At 39.8% G+C, this 26560-nt stretch overlaps 1 protein-coding gene across 6 annotated transcripts in view; it reads right to left on the bottom strand.

Moving 5' to 3' along the window:
- The window catches only part of SWAP70 (switching B cell complex subunit SWAP70), a 158309-nt gene that overhangs the window by 100713 nt on the left and 31036 nt on the right, over positions 1 to 26560 (bottom strand). For all 6 annotated transcript variants that reach the window (XM_044929502.2, XM_044929503.2, XM_044929501.2 and 3 more), the window contains exon 2: positions 13654 to 13794. In XM_044929502.2, coding sequence (XP_044785437.1) covers positions 13654 to 13794 — 141 coding nt within the window. The remainder of the gene's footprint in view (positions 1 to 13653; positions 13795 to 26560) is intronic.

Raw genomic sequence — 26560 nt, 5'->3', positions numbered from 1 at the left:
ACAAGAAGACGACGGTCTGATCAACCCAGCAATCTCCCCCGTTATCCATGAGGGATAAGTTCCAAGACCTCCAGTGGACATCTGAAACTGCATGTGTTTTTTTCCTATACATACAAGTCTATGATACAGTTTAATTTACAAATTAGGCATAACAGAAGATTAACAACAATAATAAGAAAAATCATAAACAAACATTGTAATAAATGTTATATGAATGTGGTCTCTCTCTTTCTCAAAATATCTTACTGTACAAATGTTAATGCCTTTTCCATCTTTAAGCACTTATCGTGTACTTGGCCATGACTTTTGCAGTTTTGAGATGCAACAGGAAAACTAGCAGTATTTCTTTTTCCTTCTTCACAATTCCACGGATAAAAGATTCATTCTTACCAAACATATTAGCAATGTCAGCAGGTTTTCTTTCCTTATTAAGTAGAGAAGTTTCACCATTTCACTTAAAGGAAGCACTTTAAAGCTTCTCTTTGGCCTATCTGACTTGCCAGCATCACCACTCTTGTGCTTTGGGTCCATTTTTAAGTAAATAAGAGTTACTTGGTAATTCTCTGGTCGTTCACTGGTTAGGACTTGGAGCTTTCGCTGCTACGGCTGTGGTTCAATCCCTGGTCAGGGAACTACAATCCTGCAAGTTATGTGACATGGCCAAAACAAAACACGGTGGGGGGGTTACCTGTACACATTCTTATGTGTTCACTGTAATACCATGACAGTCAATTTGATAACCCAGATGGATATTAACTAACAGGTGGCACACGCAGGACAAAGGGACGATTCACGTCCTGGGAAGGATGGAGCAAAAAGGTGCGATTTCATCGCACTACTCAGAAGAACACACAATGATTTATGAATTCTTTATTTCTGGAATTTTCTATTTAATATTTTCAGACCACAGTTGACAACAGGTAACCAAAACCACGGAAAGAGAAACTACAGATAAGGAGGGGCTACTGCAGTGCCAAATGCTACCGAGTATCAAAAATACTGGGGAGTAAACTGAACCAAAGAGGCAAAAAGACTTGTATACAGAAAATTACAAAACTTCACTCAAAGAAATTAAAGATGACATAAATAAATGGAAAAACATCCTACACTCGTGACTGAAAGGCTTAACACTATTAAAATGCCCACACTATCCAAAGCATTTACCACAGATTCAACGCAATCTCCATCAAAATTTCAATGGCTTTTTTTTTTCCCTGCAGAAACAAAAAACATTACCCTAAAATTCACACAGAATCTCAAAGGTCCATGATAGTTCAAACAATCTTGAGAAAAACAAAGGTGGAAGCCTTATACTTCTTGATTTCAAAACCTACTACAAAGATACAGTAATCAAAACAGTACGTACTAGGGAATTCCCTGGCAGTCCAGTGACCAGGACTCCATGCTTCCACTGCAGGGGGCATGGGTTTGATTCCTGGTTGGGGAACTAAGGTCCTGCAAGTCATTCAGCATGACCAAAAAACAAGAAGAAGAAAGAAAAAGAAACAGTATGGTACTGGCATAATGACAGACACACAGACTAATAAAACAGAATAGAAAGCCCAGAAATAAACCCTCATTTATACTTAAAGGCCAGTCTCTTCAACAAAAGGTGTTGGAAAATCTGAATGTCCACATGCAACACAATGAAGATGGACCCTTATACCATATTCATAAATTAAGTTCAAAATGGAGTAAAGATCTAAATGTAAGACCAGAAAGTATAAAACTCCTAGAAGAAAATATAGAGGAAAAACTTCATGAAACTGGAATGAGCAGTGATTTCTTAGACATGATGCTAAAAAAGCACAGGCAACAAAAGCAAAATTAGACAAAATAACATCAAACTTAAAAGCTCCTGCACATACCAAAAAGAAAAAAACACAACCCATAAACATGGGTGAAAACAGTTCTTGCCATCCTAGAACTTACACTCCAGGGGAGTAATAAGATATCAAACTATACAGCAATAACACAACCACCTATATGGTGAAAAGTGTGGTAAAAAAGAAAAGCACAGAATGTCACAAGTGTACATTACAGGAAAGCTGGTTAGGTCTAGAATGGGTGGGGTGCTACCTGGAGAAACCTCCCTGAAGAAGTGACAATCAAGCCGAGACCTCCGCATGATGGTGGAGGAAACCTCACAGCAGAGGAAGCAGCCTCTGAAGGCTCTGTGGCAAGAAAGGGCTTAGCAATCTGAGGAAGGCCAAGGTGGCTGCCCTGAAGTGAGCAAGAGGGAGGGGAGAGAAGGCTAGAGGGGTTGCAGAAGCCAAAGTGAACATGGCCCTGTATGTCATGATAAAGATGCTGGACTTACCTGAAAACAACACAAGCCACTGAAGGGTATGCATTCAATATCCAATGTTACCTCAATTAAAATAAATCCATAAATTGAAATGGTCTCTAGGCCCATTCAAACTATAAAAGGTCTAAAAATCTATGATTCCATACTCTATCTCATCTACAAGAACAAACTGGCTCCAAAATTCTAGTTTGTATCACACATATTAAATCAATAGTCTCACATAATTGCTGCTAGTGGTTTCAAGGTGTCCAAACCGAAGATAATTTCCAAGAGAGAAATATGTAGTGGTTCTTATTTTTACGTAAAATTTTTACTTTACATCAAGATTCATACATATGAAGAATAAGATACTACCTCAATTCTGATTCAAAGTACTAAGAGTATTTACAAAACTAAACTCACATGTTCTCTAAACTAGAAACTTCATACAAACCCAGCTCAAGACTAAAGTTGTTGTGGAACAGAAACAGTTCTCAAAAGACTTGGTCAATTTAGTGCTTTAGAAACAGCAGAAATTTTTCTCAGAAAGCATTCATACTCTTTGATCAATAATACTACTTTAATTACTTGTTGTTCAATCAATACTTGTTGTTCAATCAATACTTGTTGATTATCCTAACAAGAGAACCAAAGTCAGATAAAGATTCACCTAGGATAGTCACTATTATTTAAAAGAGTGGGGGGAAAAAATAAAAAATCCACCAAAAAAAGGCATGGTTGTAAAGTACAAAACTATTATACAATCACTGAATACCACTTAGTACTTGGGTGACCTTGAGCAAACATTTAACCCAAGGCCCATCTCCTCATCTTTAAAATGGTGGTAATGATGGTACTTAACCTACAGAGTTGACATTAAGACTTTATTAGAACATCTGTTTAGAACATTTAGTATCTGAAACACAACAGACTCTAAATAAATATTAGCATCTTTATACTCAAGGTTTTTTTAAAAAATTCAATGACATGGGACAGGCAATATTAATGCTAAGTGTTCAATATGATCCCTTGAAAAACAATATATAAAAACATTTTAAAAAATAAAGACTTGGGAATTCCTTGGCAGTCCACACTTTAACTGCTGAGCATGCATGTGCAATCTCTGGTTGGGGAACTGTGATCCCACAAGCCAGACAGTGTGGCCACAAAAATAAAATAAAAATAAAAACTCAAAACAAACATATCAGAATGCTAACAGTGACTGCCTCTGTATGTTAAAACTATGGATGATACATATTTTCTTAATAAGTTCTTTTTTTCTTAATTTCAATAATACCCTTTTATTACCATTACAATAAAAAACAAATTTTAAAAACAGTATTTTATATTAATTATCAGTGAGATGCAAATCAAAACACAGTAAGCAATGTACTTCATATCCACGGGAATGGCTATAATAAAAACAAAATGCTGATGAGGATATGAAGACACTGGACCCCTCAGCCGCTGCTGGCAGAAAGTAAAATGCATAGCTACACTGGAAAACAACTTGGCAGTTCCTCAAAAGGTTAAACACAGAGCTGCCACATAACCCAAATTTCATTCCTAGGTATACAACCAAGAACTGAAAATAGACCTCCGCACAAAAATTGAACATGCATGCTCACAGCAGTAAATTCATGATAACCGAAAGTGGGAAGAAAACAAAACATCCATCATCCAATGAATCTGCCAACAAAATATGGTATATCCATGATGGAATATGTTTCGGAAATGAAAAGAAATGAAGTACTGTTATGCGCTACCACATGGATGAGCTGTGAAAACCTGATGCTAAATGAAAGAAGACAGTTGCAAAGGTCACATGGTCCCAGTCACACTGCATGAGTGCAGACAGAGGTAAATCCACAGAGGTAAGAGTAAATCCACAGAGGTAAAAAGTAGACTAGTGGTTGCCTACAGCTGAGGGGGAGGACAGTAAGTGCTAATGGATACAGTTTTTACCACCAAACTGTACACTTTAAATATACCTGTATGGTACGTGAATTATATCTCACTAAAGTTGCTATTTTAAACAGGAGTACTTCTGGGAATACCCTGGCACTCCAGTGGTCAGGACTCTGTGCTTCTGCAGGTGGCACAGGTCTGATCCCTGGTTGAGGAACTAAGATCCCACATGCCCCACACTGCAGGCATAAATAAGTAAGGTTACTCTCCCTCTTGATTACTGTAGTAAAGAACTGACACTTTAAAAAAACGTAAGATTTCTTTAGACCACATCAGTTTTATATTGTTGGCCATGGTGTTCAATGACATAAAGTCATTCATACTTCTCAGCATGGAACCTCTTCAATTACTCAGAAGTTTTTAGTCCTGTATTACTTGGCAAACATGATGAAAATGTCGAGTCCAACTTGGCCATTGTTCTAAATTAACACTATGTAACTTTCAAGCAACAGTGAAAGAAAAAACAACACAGGCTAAAGGATAAGAAGAAAGAATCATACAAAAGCCTGGTTTGGGGAATTTAAGAGCAGCACCCTTCCTATCGGGCTTCCCCGTGACACTAATGGTAGAGAACCACCTGCCAACGCAGGAGACTTAAGAGAGGCCGGTTCTGTCCCTGGGTCAGAAGATCCCCTGGAGGAGGGCATGGCAATCCACTCCAGTATGTTTGCCTGGAGAATCCCACTGACAGCGGAGCCTGGCGGAATCAGTCCACAGGGTTGCAAAGAGTCGGACACAACTGAAGCAGCTCAGCACACACGCACGCACCCTTTCCTATTACATGATACTTGTTAGGTATACATTTGACAACATTTTGAGTGCTGAAGCTAAGAGAAATGTGAAAACTCATTTTATGCTAGAACTATAACTAAGGGACAGTAAGCATTTGGGAAGAAAGTATAACATCCAGCCTAAGAAAACAGAATGCAGACTGCTAGAGAGAAGAAACATTATATTGCACAAAAATGGCTCTCTTTGTGTATTTCTTTTGCATGTGTGTGTGTTCCCAAAACAAAATTAAAACAAAAACAATAACAACAAAAGGATTACATTAGAAAGCAATAAATCCCCCAATTAGGACTTGGCTTATTGACAAAGGATTACTGGTTTTTAGTCAAATAGCCCAGACCAACCTTTAATGTGTAGAATCAGGGAAAAGAACTGACAATGATTTGGACGAAGAAGCCAACTAGGCTATTAAAGCTCATGAAAGGTTTAGATTGCCTCATAACATGCTGAGGCAGAACTAGGTTTTTTTGTGTTTTTTTTTTTTAAATTAATTACGGACCACAATTGAACCCATGTCCACTGCACTGGCAGGCAGATTCTTATCCACTGTACTACCAGTGAAGTCTCAGAACTAGTTTCCAGTGTAGTCTACTGGGGCTCAAAATTTTTAAAGTAACAATATACCACTTTCTTCAATTATTCATTGTCAGATAATCCAGGCACAGTGTTTTTTTGTCCCAAAAAGGTGGGGAAGAGCTCACAAAAATTCAAAAATTCTTCCTGGATATTTACAGAATCCTATTCTTTACTTTAAAAAAAAAAAAGGAATTCAACAAACAAGAAAAAAGTTAACAATCAGCAGAGGCAAAATATTCAATACATGAACACACAAGATCATCATCTGAAGTCTCAGGAAAGCTGAAAATAAATTCTATCAATGTGAAGAACAACATGAATTATTCCCTCTGAAGAAGCAAATACAGAAACCAAATGGAAAAATTATTTTTTGCAAAGCAAGTTTCATTATAATTTATCTCTTGGTCTCAACCCCTTCTGAGTAACTCTCTTAGGCAAAGGCAGAAAAACCTCTCAAATAATTGGGGTGGGAGGTGGGCAGGGGAGAAATGACCAAACTGAACACTGAGGAACACCAGATACTGAAGAAGAAGAAGAAAAATTACATTAAACAGTTGAGAAAGAACCTAAGGGTTTTGACGCTGGATGAAAGAGTTGAGATGATCAGAATAGTTTTTAAACCACTTTCCCCTAGCCCCTACTATACATCCAGTAACTAGAAAAGTATTAATTCTGCAAAGTAGTCATTAATCCCTCAATAGTACATACAGGTAAAAGTACTCTGGTCTAGACGTGAAATAGCTTAAGTTCAAAACCTATCTACCCCTTATTAGCTATGTTCTCTATTTCCTCCTGAGTTAAATGGGGATAAGAATTCCAGTTATGCATCATAGGATTAGCATGAAGATCAAATCAGACCGTGTGTGTGTGTGTGTATGTATAAAAGCACATATTGCAAATGTTTAATCATCATTTCATATATTCATTACATAACTGATGACAATCTAAGTTTTCTGTTAACACTCTTCAGTCACTACTGGCATTTTTTTTCAACCAAGTTTCAAAACAAGGCACCAATCTGCTCAATTTAAACCCACACCATGGAAACCTTGGCTGCTTTATTTGGACTGAAAGCCTGGCAAAATTCCACTCCAGGTGGCTAAGCAATAATAAACAAGGGCTCACTGTTTCATCACATCCTCACTTGCTCTGTGAATAAGATTTTCCCCAAATGTAGTGGCTAATTTTGGACTTCTTAAATACTGCTATAGTCGCTCAGTTCAGTTCAGTTCAGTCTCTCAGTTGTGTCTGACTCTTTGCGACCCCATGGACTACAGCACGCCAAGCCTCCTTATCCATCACCAACTCCCAAAGCCTGCTCAAACTCATGCCCATTGAGCCGGTGATGCCATCCAATCATCTCATCCTCTGTCGTCCCATTCTTCTCCCTTTAGTCTTTCCCAGAATCAGGGTCCCTTCCAATGAGTCAGCTCTTTGCATCAGGTGGCCAAAGTATTGAAGTTTCAGCTTCAGCATCTGTCCTTCCAATGAGTATTCAGGACTGATTTCCTTTATGATGGACTGGTTTGATCTCCGTGCTGTCCAAGGGACTCTCAAGAGTCTTCTCCAACAGTTCAAAAGCATCAATTATTCCACACAGCTTTCTTTATGGTCCAACTCTCACATCCATACATGACTACGGGAAAAACCACAACTTTGACAATACAGACCTTTGTCAGTAATAAAATAATGTCTCTGCTTTTTAATATGTTATACCAAAGAAAGGCAATGCCAAAGAACGCTCAAACTACCGCACAATTGCACTCATCTCACACGCTAGTAAAGTAATGCTCAAAATTCTCCAAGCCTGGCTTCAGTAATACGTGAACCGTGAACTTCCTGATGTTCAAGCTGGTTTTAGAAAAGGCAGGGGAACCAGAGATCAAATTGCCAACATCTGCTGGATCACTGAAAAAGCAAGAGAGTTCCAGAAAAACATCTACTTCCACTTTATTGACTATGCCAAAGCCTTTGACTGTGTGGATCACAACGAACTGTGGAAAATTCTGAAAGAGATGGGAATACCAGACCACCTGACCTGCCTCTTGAGAAATCTGTATGCAGGTCAGGAAGCAACAGTTAGAACTGGACATGGAACAACAGACTGGTTCCAAATAGGAAAAGGAGTACGTCAAGGCTGTATATTATCACCCTGCTTATTTAACTGATATGCAGAGTACATCATGAGAAACGCTGGACTGGAAGAAACACAAGCTGGAATCAAGATTGCCGGGAGAAATATCAATAACCTCAGATATGCAGATGACACCACCCTTATGGCAGAAAGTGAAGAGGAACTCAAAAGCCTCTTGATGAAAGTGAAAGTGGAGAGTGAAAAAGTTGGCTTAAAGCTCAACATTCAGAAAACGAAGATCATGGCATCTGGTCCCATCACTTCATGGGAAATAGATGGGGAAACAGTGGAAACAGTGTCAGACTTTATTTTTGGGGGCTCCAAAATCACTGCAGATGGTGACTGCAGCCATGAAATTAAAAGACGCTTACTCCTTGGAAGGAAAGTTATGACCAACCTAGATAGCATATTGAAAAGCAGAGACATTACTTTGGCAACAAAGGTCCATCTAGTCAAGGCTATGGTTTTTCCTGTGGTCATGTATGGATGTGAGAGTTGGACTGTGAAGAACGCTGAGCGCCAAAGAATTGATGCTTTTGAACTGTGGTGTTGGAGAAGACTCCTGAGAGTCCCTTGGACTTCAAGGAGATCCAACCAGTCCATTTTGAAGGAGATCAGCCCTGGGATTTCTTTGGAGGGAATGATGCTGAAGCTGAAACTCCAGTGCTTTGGCCACCTCATGAGAAGAGTTGACTCATTGGAAAAGACTCTGATGCTGGGAGGGATTGGGGGCAGGAGGAGAAGGGGACGACAGAGGATGAGATGGCTGGATGGCATCACTGACTCGATGGACGTGAGTCTGGGTGAACTCCGGGAGTTGGTGATGGACAGGGAGGCCTGGCGTGCTGCGATTCATGGGGTCGCGAAGAGTCGGACACGACTGAGCAACTGAACTGAACTGAACTGAGGTTTGTCATATAGTTTCTCCCCCAGTTACAAAACTTTTAAATACCTGAATACTAAAACAAAGAACATTTTAAAACTTTAAAGCTCAGGATGTTTAAAGAAAGTTACATCAAGGAGAACAAAATGTGGTATCAGGGTACAGCACCTCAAGATATTCAACCATGTCTCTCTACCCAGTCTTCCAGCCCACACAAATTCTAGCACTGAAAAACCGCAATTTCTAGGTTTCTGAGACTTTCCCGGTATGTTCCATATATTTTAATAACAGACATAATTCTGCTTTTTTTTTTTTAATTTTTAAGCTCAAACACATGCACACAGCAGGTCATCAAACATTTGTCAAATATAAGACATATTTACTGTGTGAACTGTTTCTGTTTTTTTTTTTTAATTTTTTATTTTTTAACTTTACAATATTGTATTAGTTTTGCCATATATCAAAATGAATCCGCCACAGGTATACATGTGTTCCCCATCCTGAATCCTCCTCCCTCCTCCCTCCCGGTACCATCCCTCTGGGTCGTCCCAGTGCACCAGCCCCAAGCATCCAGTATCGTGCATTGAACATGGACTGGCGACTCGTTTCATGTATGATATTATACATGTTTCAATGCCATTCTCCCAAATCATCCCACCCTCTCCCTCTCCCACAGAGTCCAAAAGGCTGTTCTATATATCAGTGTCTCTTCTACTGTCTCGTATACAGGGTTATTGTTACCATCTTTCTAAATTCCATATATATGCGTTAGTATACCGTATTGGTGTTTTTCTTTCTGGCTTACTTCACTCTGTATAATAGGCTCCAGTTTCATCCACCTCATTAGAACTGATTCAAATGTATTCTTTTTAATTCAAATGTATTCTTTTTAATGGCTGAGTAATACTCCATTGTGTATATGTACCACAGCTTTCTTATCCATTCATCTGCTGATGGACATCTAGGTTGCTTCCATGTCCTGGCTATTATAAACAGTGCTGCAATGAACATTGGAGTACACGTGTCTCTTTCAATTCTGCTTTCCTCAGTGTGTATGCCCAGCAATGGGATTGCTGGATCATAAGGCAGTTCTATTTCCAGTTTTTTAAGGAATCTCCACACTGTTCTCCATAGTGGCTGTACTAGTTTGCATTCCCACCAACAGTGTAAGAGGGTTCCCTTTTCTCCACACCCTCTGCAGCATTTATTGCTTGTAGACTTTTGCATCGCAGCCATTCTGACTGGTGTGAAATGGTACCTCTGTTTCTGGTTTTGATTTTGGTTTAAATAAACTGGAACTTTTTTAAAAGTAAAAATACGATGAGGTTGTAGTATGTTTTAAACACATTTTTATAAAAAGTAGGGAAGACAACAAGTTTTTGTCTATTTCTTTAAAGTCTACAATGCCAGAGTGCTAACATACATACTTTAGGTGAAAAAATTAGGGATCTAGGCATTGTTTGTCCTAGAGGCACAGAGAAAGGGGGTCCTTTGGGTTTGACGGTCCACTGCAGACTGTCTTGCTTCTAGTTCATACAGCCTGCTGCTGCTGCTGCTAAGTCGCTTCAGTCGTGTCCGACTCTGCCACCCCACCAGGCTCTGCCATCCCTGGGATTCTCCAGGTAAGAACAATGGAGTGGGTTGCCATTTCCTTCTCCAATGCATGAAAGTGAAAAGTGAAAGTGAAGTCGCTCAGTCGTGTCCGACTCTTCGCGACCCCATGGACTGCAGCCCACCAGGCTCCTCCATCCGTGGGATTCTCCAGGCAAGAGTACTGGAGCCTACACGTGATTAAAATAGGTACTGATCGAAAAGGGGGGGAATACGCCTAATCTGACCCCTTATGTGGGATCTGGGCAGGCTTCATTTGCTAACCACTTGTCCTGTTGTTGTTGTTGCTGTTCAGTTGCTGAGTCATGTCCAACTCTCTGCAACCCCAGGGACTGCAGCACGCCAGGTTTCCCTGTCCTTCACCATCTCCTGGAGTTTGCGCAAATTTATGTCCACTGAGTCGGTGATACCATCTAACCATCTCATCCTCTGCCGCCCTCTTCTCCTTTCGCCTTCAATCTTCCCCAACATCAGGGTCCCTTCCCATGAGTTGGCTCTTCGCACCAGGCAGCCCAAGTATTGGAGCTTCAGCATCAGCCTTTCCAGTGAATATTCAGGGTTGACTTCACTAAGGACTGGTTTGACCTCCTTGCTGTCCAAGGGATTCTCAAGAGTCTTCTTCAACACCACAATTCCAAAGCATCAATTCTTTGGCGCTTGGCCTTCTTTATGGTCCAACTCTCACATCCATATATGACTACTGGAAAAACCATAGCTTTGACTAGACGGACCTTTGTATGAAAAGTGATGTCTTTGCTTTTTAATATGCTATCTAGATTTGTCACAGCTGTTCTTCCAAGGAGCAAGCTTCTTTTAATTTCATGGCTACAGTCACCATCAACAGTGATTTTAGAGCCCAAGAATGTAGAATCTGTCACTGCTTCCACTTTTTCCTCATCTATTTGCCAGGAAGTGATGCGACCGGATGCCCTGATCTTAGTTTTTTGAATGTTGAGTTTTAATCTAGCTTTTTCGTTCTCCTCTTTCACCCTCATCAACAGGCTCTCTTGTCTTAGGGGCTGTTAATGGAATATAAACGTTCTCATCACTGCAGTTGTATTCAAAACCTCCTGACTTTTATTTAAATTAATGCAGAAATATCAAATGGTAAACTCAGGATTCTGAAGTTGTTTTAACTAACCATGGCTAAGACAATCTAAGAGAAAGACAAATACTATATGTTCTCAGTTTTATGTAGAATATTTAAAACAATGAACTTAAAGAAATAAGAGAATAGGATGGCAGTGGTCAGGGGCTGGAGAGAGGGGAGTGGAAATGGGGAGATGCTGATCAAAGTGTACAAACTTCCAGCTGTAAGATGAAAAAGATCTGGGATATACTGCACAGCATTGTGTCAATAACTAACAATACTACAATATATAGAAACAATTATATAGTTTATATATAATTTGTTTAAAATTTTTTTATCACAATGTAATTCACATACCAAAAAATTCACTCTTGAAGTGCACATTTTAGTAGTAGTCAGTGTATTCACAGGTTTTACAATCATCGCCACTATCTAACTCTAGAACATTTTTATCACCCCAAGAAGAAACTGCAAACCCATCAGTAGTCACTCACCATTCCCACTTCCCTCCACCTCTGGCAACCACTAATCTATTTTGTATCTTCATGTGTTTGCCTATTTTGGACATTTCATATAAACTGGATCATACAATAGGTGATTTTTGCAAGTTTAAGTCTTACATTTCATTTTGGTGTGGTTTTTCCCTCTGCAGTTTCTTTTCTAAGAAAAGCATGACCAAGGCAATGTTTTATATTTACATAAACATACACACACATACAAATAAAGAGCATAAATTGTATTGTTGAGGCTTATATGAAATAATAGATACAGGTACAAAGAATACTACCTAAATGAACAGACTATAGTTTTGACAGTCTTTGCTGCAAAATTTCTAAAAAAATAAAATGTGATTAAAAAAAAAATGCTGACCAACATTTTGGCATTTTCCAAACCAATAACTTAAATTATTATTATACATTTTAGTTACTGTACTTTGGTATTATAAAAAGATACTAAATTATAAAAAGAATTTATACATATAAATAGCTATAAAAAATTTTTTAAATCATAGGAAAAAATATGTCAGTAGTTATGGTATTTAGTGATTGGAAAGTAGGCTTTTATAATGTATTTTATTTTTAATTTAAAGATATTATCACCGTCACTTTTCGAAAGACATTTTTAACATATACCCCCAAAATTCACGCTATATATTATAAATAAGCAAAAGTAGGAACTCCCAACCCTCAATGTGCATATATGATTACTTTTCATATCTAAACTAAATGTACATAATATGGAAAGATGACAGTAATATATTGCTTAGTTAAAAAAACAAACTGAACTTTATGTAGCATGATCCTATTGGGACAGAAATAAAACACTATGTACTGTATAGGTGTGTATTTGCATGCATATAAAAGGGTCAGCAAATAATTAAAAGTGGTTACTCCTAAAGACTCAGACTAAAAAGGGAGTTTACTTTTTATCTCATATATTTTTACTAAATGCCTATTTAATAACAAGCTAATTTATGTAATTTTTTAAGACTTTACTTAATTAGTTTTTTTGGCTGCATCTTGCAGTATATTAGTTCCCCAACCAGGGATTGAACACAGGCCACAGCAGTGAAACCATAGAGTCCTAACCACTGGACTGCCAGGGAATTCCTATCTTTCATAACTTTTAAATCACAAATGTTTTTAATTAAATGTGCCATTAATTTAGATGATTTTCTTTAAAAAAAAATGAACATTAAATCTAACAATTTAATGTGTCATTTTTAATTATCCAAACCAAAGGAGACCTCAAATGAGGCAGAAAATACCAGTAGGTTATATTTGGCTTCCTAACACCTAATAGTTTATAGCATCCTTAGTTAAAACATATCAGAGGAAACATCCACGTGGTACCCAGAAAAGTCCAGGATGAAAACTTTGCTGTATAATATCTATAAAGTATAGATATTTTACCACATCATATCCATGCTTTAATAATTCTGGAACATGTGGAACCAGAATTCAAAACAAAAAATCATATCAAATCCATTCTTTAACAATTCTGGTACATGTAGAACCAGAATTTACAAAGGAAAAAGAAAAGCTCCCAAAGAGAAGACGGGTGCAGATTAACACAAAATACAGTTCTTAATTTCAAAAAAAGAGCCAGTTGTAAAAGTATCAAACCAAGGTTTAGAAGACACTGGAGAAGAGAGAGAAAGAGGAAGCACTGTCAGTCTCTTCTTTCATTCTGATTTATCTCGAGATGCTTCACAACTAAACTCCTTAGGGAACTCATCAACAAAGATGTATGGGGGCCCACTTGAAATGTGTAACCTGAACACCGCTATAAGCAGGAAGAGGTTAGAATCATACCTTTTCCAAAATGAACTTGTTTAAATAAGGCATGTAGCCCTGATTGGAGACAGGTCCCTCGTCATCATCCCTGAAGTGCTCTTCAAGGGCAACCGGGTCATGTGGAACCTTCAGCACGGTGCACAGGTTATGGGAAAGGACCTATAAGGGAGAAAGAGAGCAGTTTAGAGGCATCCACTAAGCAGTACGTGGCACCTTCATGCTTCGAACACAAATGGCTGCCCCCTACCCTGGGGAGAGAAAGATGAAAAATAAACTGCCAGCTGCCAGGTTCCCTACTTGTTATCGACAGGGTCTCATTCCCTCTCCAGTTTTGGTTCACTTCAAACAAGTCTCTTCTACTTGCCTACAATGAGCCAGGCTCCATGAAAGATCTGTAGTACTCCTTGTGTGTGTGTTAGTTAGACTTGTGTCTGACTCTGCAACCCCACGAACTACAGCCTGCCAGACTTCTCTGTCCATGGAATTCTCCAGGCAAGGATATTGGAGTGGACTGCCATTCCCTTCTGCACATACTCCTTGTAGGCTTTTATAAATTGGCCCACATTAGAAAGAAAAAGGGGGGAAAGAGCAAGGGAATATGTTCAGAATTGAACATCTCCCCAAGCAGAGCTGCTGCTGCTGCTAAGTCACTTCAGTCGTGTCCGACTCTGTGTGACCCCATAGACAGCAGCCACCAGGCTCCCCCATCCCTGGGATTCTCCAGGCAAGAACAGTGTCTGTCAATCAAAGCTGTGAAAGAAACCACAAGGTACTGAAGAGCTGTGGCTGGGGGCTCTGGATAAGGTGGCCAAGCCAGGCTGGCCACAACCTCGCTCCGCTTCACTTCTCTCTTTTGTTCAACAGAAAGGGCCAGGTTAATGTACAAATATATCAAATATTGATTAGTAATCTCTAGTCGTCCAACCATCTCTATAACTCCATGATGCTAGGTTAAGTTTTCAGGATGAGTATAAAAGGGTATAAAATGAGGGTATAAAATGAGTATAAAAGTATAAAAGAGAAAGAAATCAATTGCCTGGTTTAAAAATATATAAAAAAATCAATAGCAAAAATATCTCAGGAGTCACCAAAATGGCTGAAAATATTTTGCAGAGAATTTGCGTTCTGGTCTTGCCATAATCTAACTGCACACTTTAACATTCAGGTAGTTGAGTTAGCAGTTTGGGCTATTTGAGTACTAATTGTGTTTCATATTAAGGGAAAATTTAAAAATAAAACTTAAATTCCTTTCATTTCATTTGTGCATTCTAAACAGGTCAAATTCTACAGCTAAAGCGGTACTTCCTCTAACACAGAATCTTATTAGATGTTAAATCCCAGGTTAAAATCTTCCCTGTTTTTCTCAGCCCTACCCATTCAATTGCTTAAGGAGCCACATTCACCTCAATGAATACTTCCAACTCCATTAAGCAAGTCCCTTTTTTCTGCATACATATATTTCAGTTAGGATTTTTTACAACTTAAAAAATTAACCTATAAAAATAATATTTGCATATCTTCTGTCTACATTTGTTTTGTTTCTCAAAGCTTCATTTATGTGGAGATCCTTTTCTACATGCTCTGCTGGTTTTAAGGAAGTAAGTAAAGTGAAGGAAGTACACACATGGTTATAAATGAAGTAATGAAGACTTTTATCAGCCCTACAAAGCAGGCTGTGTTTCTCAAGGAAACTCTCTATTTGCCAGTAGTACAGCACAGGAAAAGGGCACGGTGGAGCTTTTACTGAATCTTGCACCACGGTCAAAAAATCCTAAATAGACATTTCCTTTCTTTATTTACCTTGTAACACCTATAGAGTTTTTGTGAGGATCTACTTCAAGAATATAAAGTGCTTAAAAACTGCAACACACTGTAGAAATATAGAAAAATAAAGAACACAGTCCTCTTATAAGGCCCAATAGTCTTTCAGATTTTAAAATTATTTGGGACTTTACCCAAGTAAAAACTCCCAATCACAGGTTAACCTATGGTATATCCATAAAACATTAAGAACAATGAGGAACTTACCGTGTAGTGATAGGAAAAGATCTCCCAGGTAACTTAAGTGAAAAGAAAAAAAAAAAAATGTATCTAAGACTACATACAGTGTGCTTCTGTGTAAAAGAAAAAGGAAGAAAAAAATTTATAAACTCTACAAGGATATATAAGAAACAAGTAACAGTGGGGGGAAAACTAGTTTGATTGCAGACCAAGACCAAAAGATTTTTCACTGTATCTCCCTCTTTATTAAGTTCTGGAAAAAATTTTACCTATTCAAAAAACGTTAATAGCTATTTTAAAAATTAAGCATATATACATACACACACATTTTTCTTAATGGCCAGCTTAAGCTCACATTAAATCTTTTAATATTTATTTTTTAAAAATTAAAAAAAAATGATTTGGCCACACTGAGTCTTAGTTGTAGCACTCAAGATCTTCAATCTTTATTGCACCAGGCAGGATCTTTAGCTGCGGCATGCAGGACCTAGTTCCCTGACCAGGGATGGAAACTGGGCCCCCTGCATTGGGAGCGTGGAGTCAGCCACTGGACCACCAGGGAAGTCCCACACAGCTAAATCGACTTATCTTCGAACTCTACACTCTATCTTCTACATTAACTTACCCCCTAAAAATTAGGTACAAAAGAGAGACATATCCCACAGCAACGTACCATGACTAATGGATGAATAAGGTATAAGGGCAATAAATGAGTTCAGAAAGAATAGTGTGTGCTACAATGACATCATATATTAAATGAAATGTAACCTAGGCCCCAAAATAAGGAGAGCTTTTGGGTAGGAAAGGGCTTCCCTGGTGGCTCAGACGGTAAAGAATCTGCCTGGAATGCAGAAGACCGGAGTTCGATCCCTGGGTGAGGAAGATCCCCTTGCGAAGGAAATGCCAACCCACTCCGGTATTCTTGCCTGGAGAATTCCACGGACAGAGGAGCCTGCGTACAGTCCATGGTGTCACAAAGACTCGGACACAACCGACCGTGACACCACTTTCACTGTCACTTTGGGTAGGAAAAGGGCAACTGGAAGGTTTTCCAGATAGAGGGATAAAATATGAGAAAAGTAACTGATGAATGCAAAATTCTCAGGGTACAAAAAACGAGACACCATCTCTCCCACACCCATCCCTTTTTCTGCCTTTGGGTTTCACAGACCCTCCAACTAAAGTACTGGTAGAGGCCTTAGATCCTTCCCATCTTAGAGATGGTGAGTACTGGCTCCAAGAGATTAAATTTGTTTTTCTTGACTAAGGTGACTTAGGAGAACTGAGACTAAGTCAGGTTTTGTAAACCCTGGTCCAGCACTCTCCAGTAATAAGGACCATTATGTTTCCAGTTTTCTAAAATCAACATCTTTGTGTAGACGCTTTAGTTCAATCCAGTGATCTCACTGAAGATTTAGATTTAAACCCTAGACTCCGGCCATGGATAATTAAACAGCACTTTTAAAAACTACAGGGATAACTGAATTCAAGGATAACTTTCTTAACCACCTATTTTAGTTAAGCAAACTGTGCGAGAGGCATCAGATTATATTAAAGGACCCTGGAGGAGGAGACGTGAGTACCCACTGTACTCATGTGTCTGTTCCTGGTCAGTGGTTTACCATTTACCCTTTTAAAATATTAGAATATTTTGCTGCTTACTTGCTTAGTCTCAGTACCCTCACTGCAAAATGAAGAGTTGGTGACTTGTTTCTAAAACTAATGTTTTCAAAAATCCAATCCTTAACTGTCAACCAAAACTCATTTCATGAATTCAACAGAAAGAACTATAGTTTAGATCAGAAATTCAGCTTTTTTCATTGTTAGTAAGGTCCAGAACAGGGAAGTCCTCTTTAAACAAAGTAACAACAGTATCTCAAAAGTTTTTAAGTAAAAGGTATTAAAAAAAAAAAAAAAAAAGAGGATTCCTGAAGGCCAGAATATAAACTAGTAACAAGAGGTAAAATCTCCATAAACTTACACAGCAGTTGATGCTTTTTTAGAGTAGACTCACATTATCCATTAGTTGCTTTTAGTCTCACCCCTGGAGAGTAGATAGTACTGCTTCTGTCCAGATGACGCTAATGCAGAGATGAGGAGATGTCTCCCAAATCACATAGTTTTTGGTGCAGTGAAACCAAGACTAGAACCCAAACCTTATACTCTGGTGCCCTTTCCATGCCCTACCACTTCCCCTTTCCCCCTGGACAAACAGAGAGCCCTGACCATACAAAAGTGACCTGCGTGCTGTGGCCATGCATGTCTGTTATTGCTAAGGTGAAGTGATGGACCACTGCCCACCAGGTCAGTTCTCCAGCACCCAGCAAGATGGCCATAGCTATTTAGTGGAGCAAAGTTAGATCCAACGGTAAAGAACCACATCTGCCTAGAAGTCTGGGACCACTCTCTTTCTGGGAGCCCTCATCTCCCAGCACCTGCCTTTGGGGAAAACTGTTCCAAGAGTTACCATCCTCCTCTCCAGATGAGAAAACTGGAAAACGGATGAGGACCAAAGCCATCAGGAGGAAACAGGACTACATGTTCTTGATTTGTAAAAGGACTGCCCCTGATCATGCTAACCAGTGTTTGTAAGTTTCTTGAGAAAGTTGAATTTATCCCACTTCAAATGCCTGCTCCTCCAAAGGCCATTGTTTCAACGCCCACATAATTGCTAAGCAACTTTGCTCTCATTCCTTGATCTGAAGAATAAACTATTGTTACTACAATAAAAGATCCATATCCATGCCAGACCCTCATCATTCCAGTTCCTTCATAGCTGTTTGCCAGTGCCTCTGCAGGGCCTCTGCCGACAAGAAATGACTAACTGCTCGTGTGGTTGGTTCCTGTTCAGTGGTTTGCCGTTTACCCTTTTTAAGTATTTTACTCCAACTATCATGGAAAGAACTCAAGGATGATGAACGACTACACAGTGTTTTAACACACATGAGTGCCTAATGCCTAATGCTTACCCTCCTCCCTCCCAAAGATGCAGAGATTACAAAGGTTCCCTGAAAAGAACCTCCCCCCCTCCGGCCGACCCCCAGTCACATGCTGCTTCCCTTTACAGGATGTGCGTAATGGGCAAAATTCAACACTGAAAAAAAGAGGGGTGGAGATCCCAACGAGCTTATCTCAAGGGACACAATTACAGAACTAAAATTCATAATGGGTAATCTTTTTTTAAAGCGTGAAAATTCCTATCTGATTAATAAAATTTCAAGCTGATGGCGAATTACCAGAAAACGCTTCCTAACAGAATGACCAATTTCCTACCCATACTATGCCCTGCCTTAAGAGCATTGTCTTAATAGAAATCCCGCCCCTTACCACAAGGACTCATTTTCCCTTTCCTGACAATATCTTTTCGTCCTGCTCGTCACTGCTTAAGGCCTGCTAGCTTTCTCTTAAACTATCTGTATTATACTCAGCCTCAGAAATCTCAACGTCATCTCTGACTCAAGTCCCTGAATGCAATCAATCACCATCTTAGCCACTTCTACCACATTCATCTTCAAGGGCTGCTCACCTCACGCTCCCACCTTGTCTGAAAGCCATAAAAAGCCTACAGAAAGAAAAACCAAGGCAGTGTATGCCCCCTGGCAAGCCAGTCCCACTTTACCTTTCAGCCTTATTTTTTCCCACCCTTCTGCACCAACTGTACAAAACTAGGCAGACAAGTTTACGCAGAACACCTTAGGGGCTTCCCCAGTGGCTCAGCAGTAAAGAGCCCGCCTGCAGTGCAGGAGACGCAGGAGACACTCAGGTTCACCTGCTGCATCAGGAAGATCCCTTGGAGGAGGGCATGGAAACCCACTCCAGTATTCTTACTGGGAAAATTCCAGGGACAGAGGAGCCTGCCAGGTTATAGTCCATAGGGTCACAAAAGAGTCGGACACAACTGAAGCGACTGAGTACAGCACTTCAAACAAGCCCTGTATCACTTCCCTGTCCCCCTCCAGGCCTCTGCTCCAACCACCCCTACACCTCCATTTCTACCTAACATAAATGCCATTCCTTTCTAAAGCCTCCACCACCCAAAATCAAGACGGTCTTCCCCATTCTGCATTTCCCAAGCACTCTGTATTTCTTATTTTACACTCCTGCACATAATTTACTCTCTCCCCTAAGACTAAATTTCTGAAAGGTCCATGTCTTACCCACCCTTGCATTCCCACAGTACCTAGCATGCTACTCAGAATGCAGAAGGCTTTCAATAAATGCTGAACAAATTCCTTCTAAAAATTCTCCTTTGACAGTAAAACCACAGTAAGTTTAACAGTGACAACAATCTTAGGAAATATCCTATCTCTTTATTTCATTGATAAAAAGACTGAAGCCTGAGACTTGTCTAAGCCACACACACTGTTGCAGGTCAGGAAGCAACAGTTAGAACTGGACACAGAACAACAGACTGGTTCCAAAGAGGGAAACAAATACGTCAAGTCTGTATATTGTCACCCTGCTTACTTAACTTCTATGCAGAGTACATCATAAGAAACGCTGGGCTGGATGAAGCACAAGCTGGAATCAAAACTGCCAGGAGAAATATCAGATATGCAGATGATACCACCTTTATGGCAGAAAGTGAAGAAGAACTAAAGAGCCTCTTGACAAAAGTGAAAGAGGAGAGTTAATAAGTTGGCTTAAAACGCAGCATTCAGAAAACTAAGATCATGGCACCTGGTCCCATCACTTCATGGCAAATAGATGGGGAAACAGTGCAAACAGTGACAGACTTTATTTTTCGGGGCTCCAAAGTCACTGCAGATGGTGACTGCAGCTATGAAATTAAAAGATGCTGGCTCCTTGGAAGAAAAGTTATGACCAACCTAGACAGCATATTAACAAGCAGAGACATTACTTTGGCAACAAAGGTCCATCTAGTCAAAGCTATGTTTTTCTAGTAGTCATGTATGGATGTGAGAGGTGAACTATAAAGAAAGCTGAGCGCCAAAGAATTGATGCTTTTGAACTGTGGTGTTGGAAAAGACTCTTGAGAGTCCCTTGAACTGCAAGGAGATCCAACCAGTACATCCTAAAGGAAGTCAGTCCTGAACATTCATTGGAAGGACTGATGCTGAAGCTAAAACTCCAACACTTTGGCCACCTGATGTAAACAGCTGACTCCTTAGAAAGACCCTGATGCTGGGAAAGATTGAAGGCAGGAGAAGGGGATGACAGAGAATGAGATAAGTTGGATAGCATCACTGACTCAATGGGCATGAGTCTGAGTAAACTCCGGGAGTTGGTGATGGACAGGGAGGCCTGGTGTGCTGCAGTCCATGGGGTCGCAAAAAGTCAGACATGACTGAGCAACTGAACTGAACTGAACTGAACTGATGAGTAACAAATCGGAAGCAAGAACCCAACTCTCCTTCCTAACTGCCTGTCCCACAATCAAGCCCTGTGCTGGAAACGTTATCTGTTACCTAGTCGCATCATTCAAGACTTGGTCACTCTTCATAAACTCGAGGAACCCTTCACTGTCCCCTCTGTCCACTCAACTCCTATTTAGCACTTATGTGAATTCTGCTTCATACACTAGCAATACCTCAAATACCTAACTGTGGCTCAGAGAGGGAGGAAACCCTGCCTAAAACTGTTCTTCCACATCCTTCAGTGACTAGCAGAGGGCTCAATAGGAATATAACACTCACAGACACATTAAGGCAGGATAGCTAACTCAAAATCACCCGTTGCAATGCTGTCCACAGAATACACGCCATTAAACTACAGCATGGGCTTCCCAGGTGGCTCAGTGATGAAGAATCCCCCTGCCAGTGCAGGAGACACAGGTTCAATCCCTGGGTCAGGAAGATCCCCTGGAGAAGGAAATGGCAATCCACTCCAGTATTTTTGCCTGGGAAATCCTATGGACAGAGAAGTCCGGTAGGCTACAGTCCCCAGGGTTGCAAGAGTCAGACTCGATTCGGCAACTAAACAACAACAACAAACTACAGCATATGCCACGGGATTACATTTTAAATAGACTATCTTTAAAAAGTTATTTTGGATAGTTCACTAACTTGGCCCTCTTCAGAAATCAGAAAGAAAATACTGGGAAATCTGACTACATAAAAGTTCTTAAATTTCCTTTTAAAAAGAGACACCATAAACAAAAAAGGCTAATAGCTCCAATACTCAAATTACTCCTAGAAATTATTAAGTAAGAAATGAACACCTAATTTTAAAAACGGACAACAGGCAGGAATAGAAAATTCACAAAAGCAGCTAATGACTAATAAATACAGGAAAAGCTACTTTACTTCACTAGTAATCAACATAATGCACATTAAAAAAGCAACTACTTTTTCGCCTGAAAAGCAACTCCTTGCATTTGACCAGACATAGGAGAGTAAAAATTGCCAACATCCAATACCAGAGAAGGTATAGAGCAAGTTTTCTCCACCACTACTGACATTTTAGACCAGATAACTCTTTGTTGGGGAGCAGGGAGAAGTGTCCTATGCATTGTAGGAAGTTTCACAGCATCCCTGGCTGAAACCACCAAAACATTTCAAATATCTGTGAGCAATAAAGCAGTTAAATAAAGCATGACTCATCAACACAGTAAAATAGCTCATAGTCATTATAAAGAATGATGGTGTCTGTGTCTATGTGCATTGACATGGAAACATGACCCTAACACACTGATTAAGAAAACAGGTTACAAAAGCATATGAAATAGGATCCTATTTACATAAAAGAATATATATGTATATGCACATGTGTGCACGAATGTATATGCTTGTAAGCAGTAAGGGAGATGGAGGAAGGATAGGGAGGGACAAAGAAATGTTAAAAGGATAATCACTGCAAAGTTAACTGCATCTGCCTTTAGTGGCAGAAGTCCAGGTGCTTTTATCTTTGTCTCTATACTTTAAGGTATTGTTTGAATATTCTATGTACTATCTTTAAAATAAGAAAAGGTGAAGCTTTTATATTTATGTAAAATTTAAATATATTTATGTGAAATTATTAATGTTAAAGGAATTTTTTAAAATCCCAGCTAGAAAGCACCAATAAAATTATATGAAGAGATCACTGTAGGACTATAAAGTTGATGAAATTAACTCACTTTAGTCATCCATAAAGAACTGTGCTTTGCCATGCCTCTTGAAGAAGCCACAATGTGGGCAACAAAGTCTCCCTACCTGAGCAGCCGCCTTAGATTCCAGCCTCCGGGATCACAGCATAAACAAATGTCTTTAAGAAGATAATTCATGTACAGGAAGTAAGCCTCTATCTATTTCTCCCACTACTCTGTAAGCTCCTTAGAGAGAGGGTCTATAGTGTATCTATCCTGTAGTACTAAAACCTAATGAAATGCCGAGAAGACAGTGTCTGATGCCTACAAATGTTTGCTAAATGAGTCCCATTTAAGAATTTTCTTTCTTTTTTTTGGTTAGTTTCATTTAGTTTGCTTCTCCATCACCTTAATCTAAATGTGGGGTTTTTTTTTTAATGTATTTCACTAAACTACCAGCATATTCTTTCCAGAAAGAATTTTTGTTTAATTGGAATCTCTAATTCAAATAATTTTTGAAGTTTAAAAAAAAAAAAAAAAAACTCTATATAATACCTCTATTAGTCACTAACACTCCCAGAATTAGCAGGCATTACTCATCTGACCTGAGACCTAGTAAAGCAGTCCAGTTTGGATTTTTGAGGAAAGGACTCGAGAGAAATTAACAAGTGTATGAGAGAAAACTGTACAGTAGAAGACAGAGAAACCAGGCAGTTTAATTTAGTATACTCTTCTCCAAGAGATCTGAGGCCACAGTGTACACCCAAGGTGATGACAAAGATCACAAATCTGAGGGCTTACCTCTGCTGCCCCATCCTCTGACCACTCGGGCCCCTTGTCCCCTCTAGTCACTATAATATGGCTTCTTTCTATCCCTATCAGGGTCATGAAACTGCTTTCTCAAAAAGACTCTGTGGCAGACACAGAGCTGCAGCACTCAAGAAAGGAACTGAGGCCCGGCTACAAGGAGGAGCTGAGGTTAGCAGAGCCTCCAGCTATTAGTACCTCCAGGGTCCACCTCAGCCAATGACTGAGCAAGGGAGTGACATCATTTCTCCCCAGTGTGGGTGTCCTCCAAGAGGCCATCTTTGCTCCAGAGCTCCTGGTTTTGTCAAGTCCATGTCCTAGACTGACAGCTCCTTTTCCCAATCCTGCTTCCTCTCTCTTTTTCTCCCCCATACATGTTTCTCCCCAGTAACCCTTCTGCACTTCCAGCTCTGTCTCAACATCTACTCCCTGCAGAACCCAACCTGGGACAGACATCTTCTAAACAATTCACTCTCCGAAGTTTCTGGCAGTCTGGATCATCCTCTCCACTTAAGACTTTCTTGGTCCCACGACATACTAGCTCTACCTTGCTCTACCTTTATGGGTTCACTTCCCTCACCCTTTATTCTCCCATTCTGGACATTTTTCAAAGCCCAATTTTGAGCCCCTAGTTCTTAAAGAGTGCTTTAATTCTGACAACAAGAAGTCACCTTAATGACTCCCAGATCCCTTTCTAGTCTTGACCTCTCAACTGAGCTCTGGTTTGTATCACTAATATTAAAGATTTCCAGGCTAAATTTGTCTCAATCCAAAAAATCCAAAGGAGAGTTCATTATCTTTCTCCCCAAAACAGGTTTCCCACCCTGATTCTGACTGTGGTACCACCATTCCCTTAACAACAAAACTATGGACTCTCCTCTTGTACTTTTTTAGACAGTTTGTCCTATTTCTGGATCCAATTCAATCCCCTCCCCCAGGGTCAATCCCTCTCCTTACAACCGATCCTGCCCCTCTGTTGGTGAAAGACTAACCAGAGAAGGTGAGGCTGGGGGAACAAAGGCTTCCTGCTCTCAGCAGCAGGTCCCATTCTCCCTTCTGAGGCCCTAACAGAGCCCACTCCTCAGGATATGACATGGTAAACACATCAAGCTGACGAAGTTCAATTAGAAGGCTAAGACTTGAAGATCTTGTCTGCTATTCCACATTTCACAAATGAGCAAGATGAAGCTCGGGAAGAAGAAACCTCCCAGGGTCACACACAAACAAAAGGAGAGACAAGTCTCCTGACTCCCTAACCAGTGCTCTCTTTCTCCTGACACTTTTTCCTCTGTCTCCAAGGGATTTACTTTCCAAATCTTTCACCGCAAATGTGCTTACTGAGAAGCCGCACACATTCCTTAGGGTCAATGACAACTGACTATTGCTGTAGAAGCATTCTCTGACCCAATGCCTCCAATCCTCACCGCAGCTAAGTAGTTCCCTTCCTCTGTGTTTCCCAGCACCGGGTACTTTCTTTATCTCATTTTATTTGCCCTGTCAGTTTGCTGATACGTTTCACTCACAAGACTTCAAGCTCCATGAGAGTAGGGAGCTTGTTGGTTTTGATTCCCAGGGCCGCCACCCCAGTCTAGCACACATCAATCTTTACAGCAGTCCCTCACTTGGTCCCCCATCTCCAGACTCTCAGCTCATATCATCACACCCACATCATTAGAAGAATCTCAGAACTCTCTCTGTCACGTATCTACCCTCCAAAGTTTAATAACTTCCCCTCTTTACAGGATCAGTTCCAAACTACTCATTCTAACATAGTCAACAAATACACATTAATCATTTATTCTGTACAAGAACAAAATCATCTAAAATGTAATCCCATCTCCCTTTAAATCCTGATTTTCCACCATGTCTCAAAACAAACACTTGACTCAAAGTATTTCCTTATCACTCACAATACTGCAAGTTTCAGCTCTTGCTCTCATTCACAGGACCACCGCCGTAACTGCCATCTTTCTTTGACTATACTGGACAAGATCAGCCCCACTCCCTCCAGAAGCAGCTGATAAGTTTCTCTCTTCCATGAAACGTTTTTTGTCTACAACTGTGTGCATTTTTTCCTCTATTTCCTTTAAACTTCTACAGCAGCTCCATCTGACAGAAACAGAATACAAACTACAAATGGAATTAAAAAGTTTTAATACTTACATTTTTAAAATGTACAAAGATGCAAAAGGTAAAAAAAAAAAAAGCTAACATTAAATTTACTAATATATCCAAAATATTACAACTACCATATGTAATCAATGTTTTTAAATCTTTTAAAGAGATATCTTACATTCCTGTACTAAGTCTCTGAAATCCAGTGTATATTTTATATTTACAGAACTTCTCAATTTGGACTAGCTGCTTTTTCAATGCTCCATAGCCAAATGTGGTTAATGGCTAATGTTCTGGACATCATATTCCATAGTTCTCATTTTCCACACTTGTAGAACTGGCTTATACATTAATTTGTTGTCATTTCATGTATTGTCTTCTTTACTAAACCACATGCTTCTCAATGTAAGGGGCAATGTTGTACAATTTTCACTTCCCCAGAATCCAAGCAAAAGGTATAGATAAGAATCTTCAAATTTATATGCTGCTTTGTAGATTAGTTTTCTTCAACCTCAGTGTGTGGTAAGAAATAGTTAGCTAGTAAATGTTCTGTTGTCACACATAAAGGCTGTGAGCTTCATCTATTCAAGCAAGTATGTTGTTTAAATGTCTTCTTATTTCCATTTAACAGATCCCAGGTGGCACAATGGTAAAGAATCTATCTGCCAACGCAGGAGACGCAGGAGACTCAGGCTCGATCTCTGGGTCAGGAAGATCCCTTGGAGTACGAAATGGCAACCCACTCCAGTATTCTTGCCAGGAAAATTGCATGAACAGAGGAGCCTGGCAGGCTACAGAACAAAGGGTCGCAAAGAGTCGGGCAGGACTGAACACACACACACTTAAAATACAATGAGCAAAGCAAATTCCCCAAATAATCCCAATGTAGAACTTCAGAATTCCAACCTAGTTTGATCTGCTAACACCCTGGTGGTCCACACACGCACGCACTCATGTGTGCTCAGTCATGTCCGA

The sequence above is a fragment of the Bubalus bubalis genome, chromosome 16 (assembly GCF_019923935.1).
Source record: "Bubalus bubalis isolate 160015118507 breed Murrah chromosome 16, NDDB_SH_1, whole genome shotgun sequence".
Taxonomy (NCBI): Eukaryota; Metazoa; Chordata; class Mammalia; order Artiodactyla; family Bovidae; genus Bubalus; species Bubalus bubalis.
This window is presented reverse-complemented; position numbering and strand designations above follow the sequence as displayed.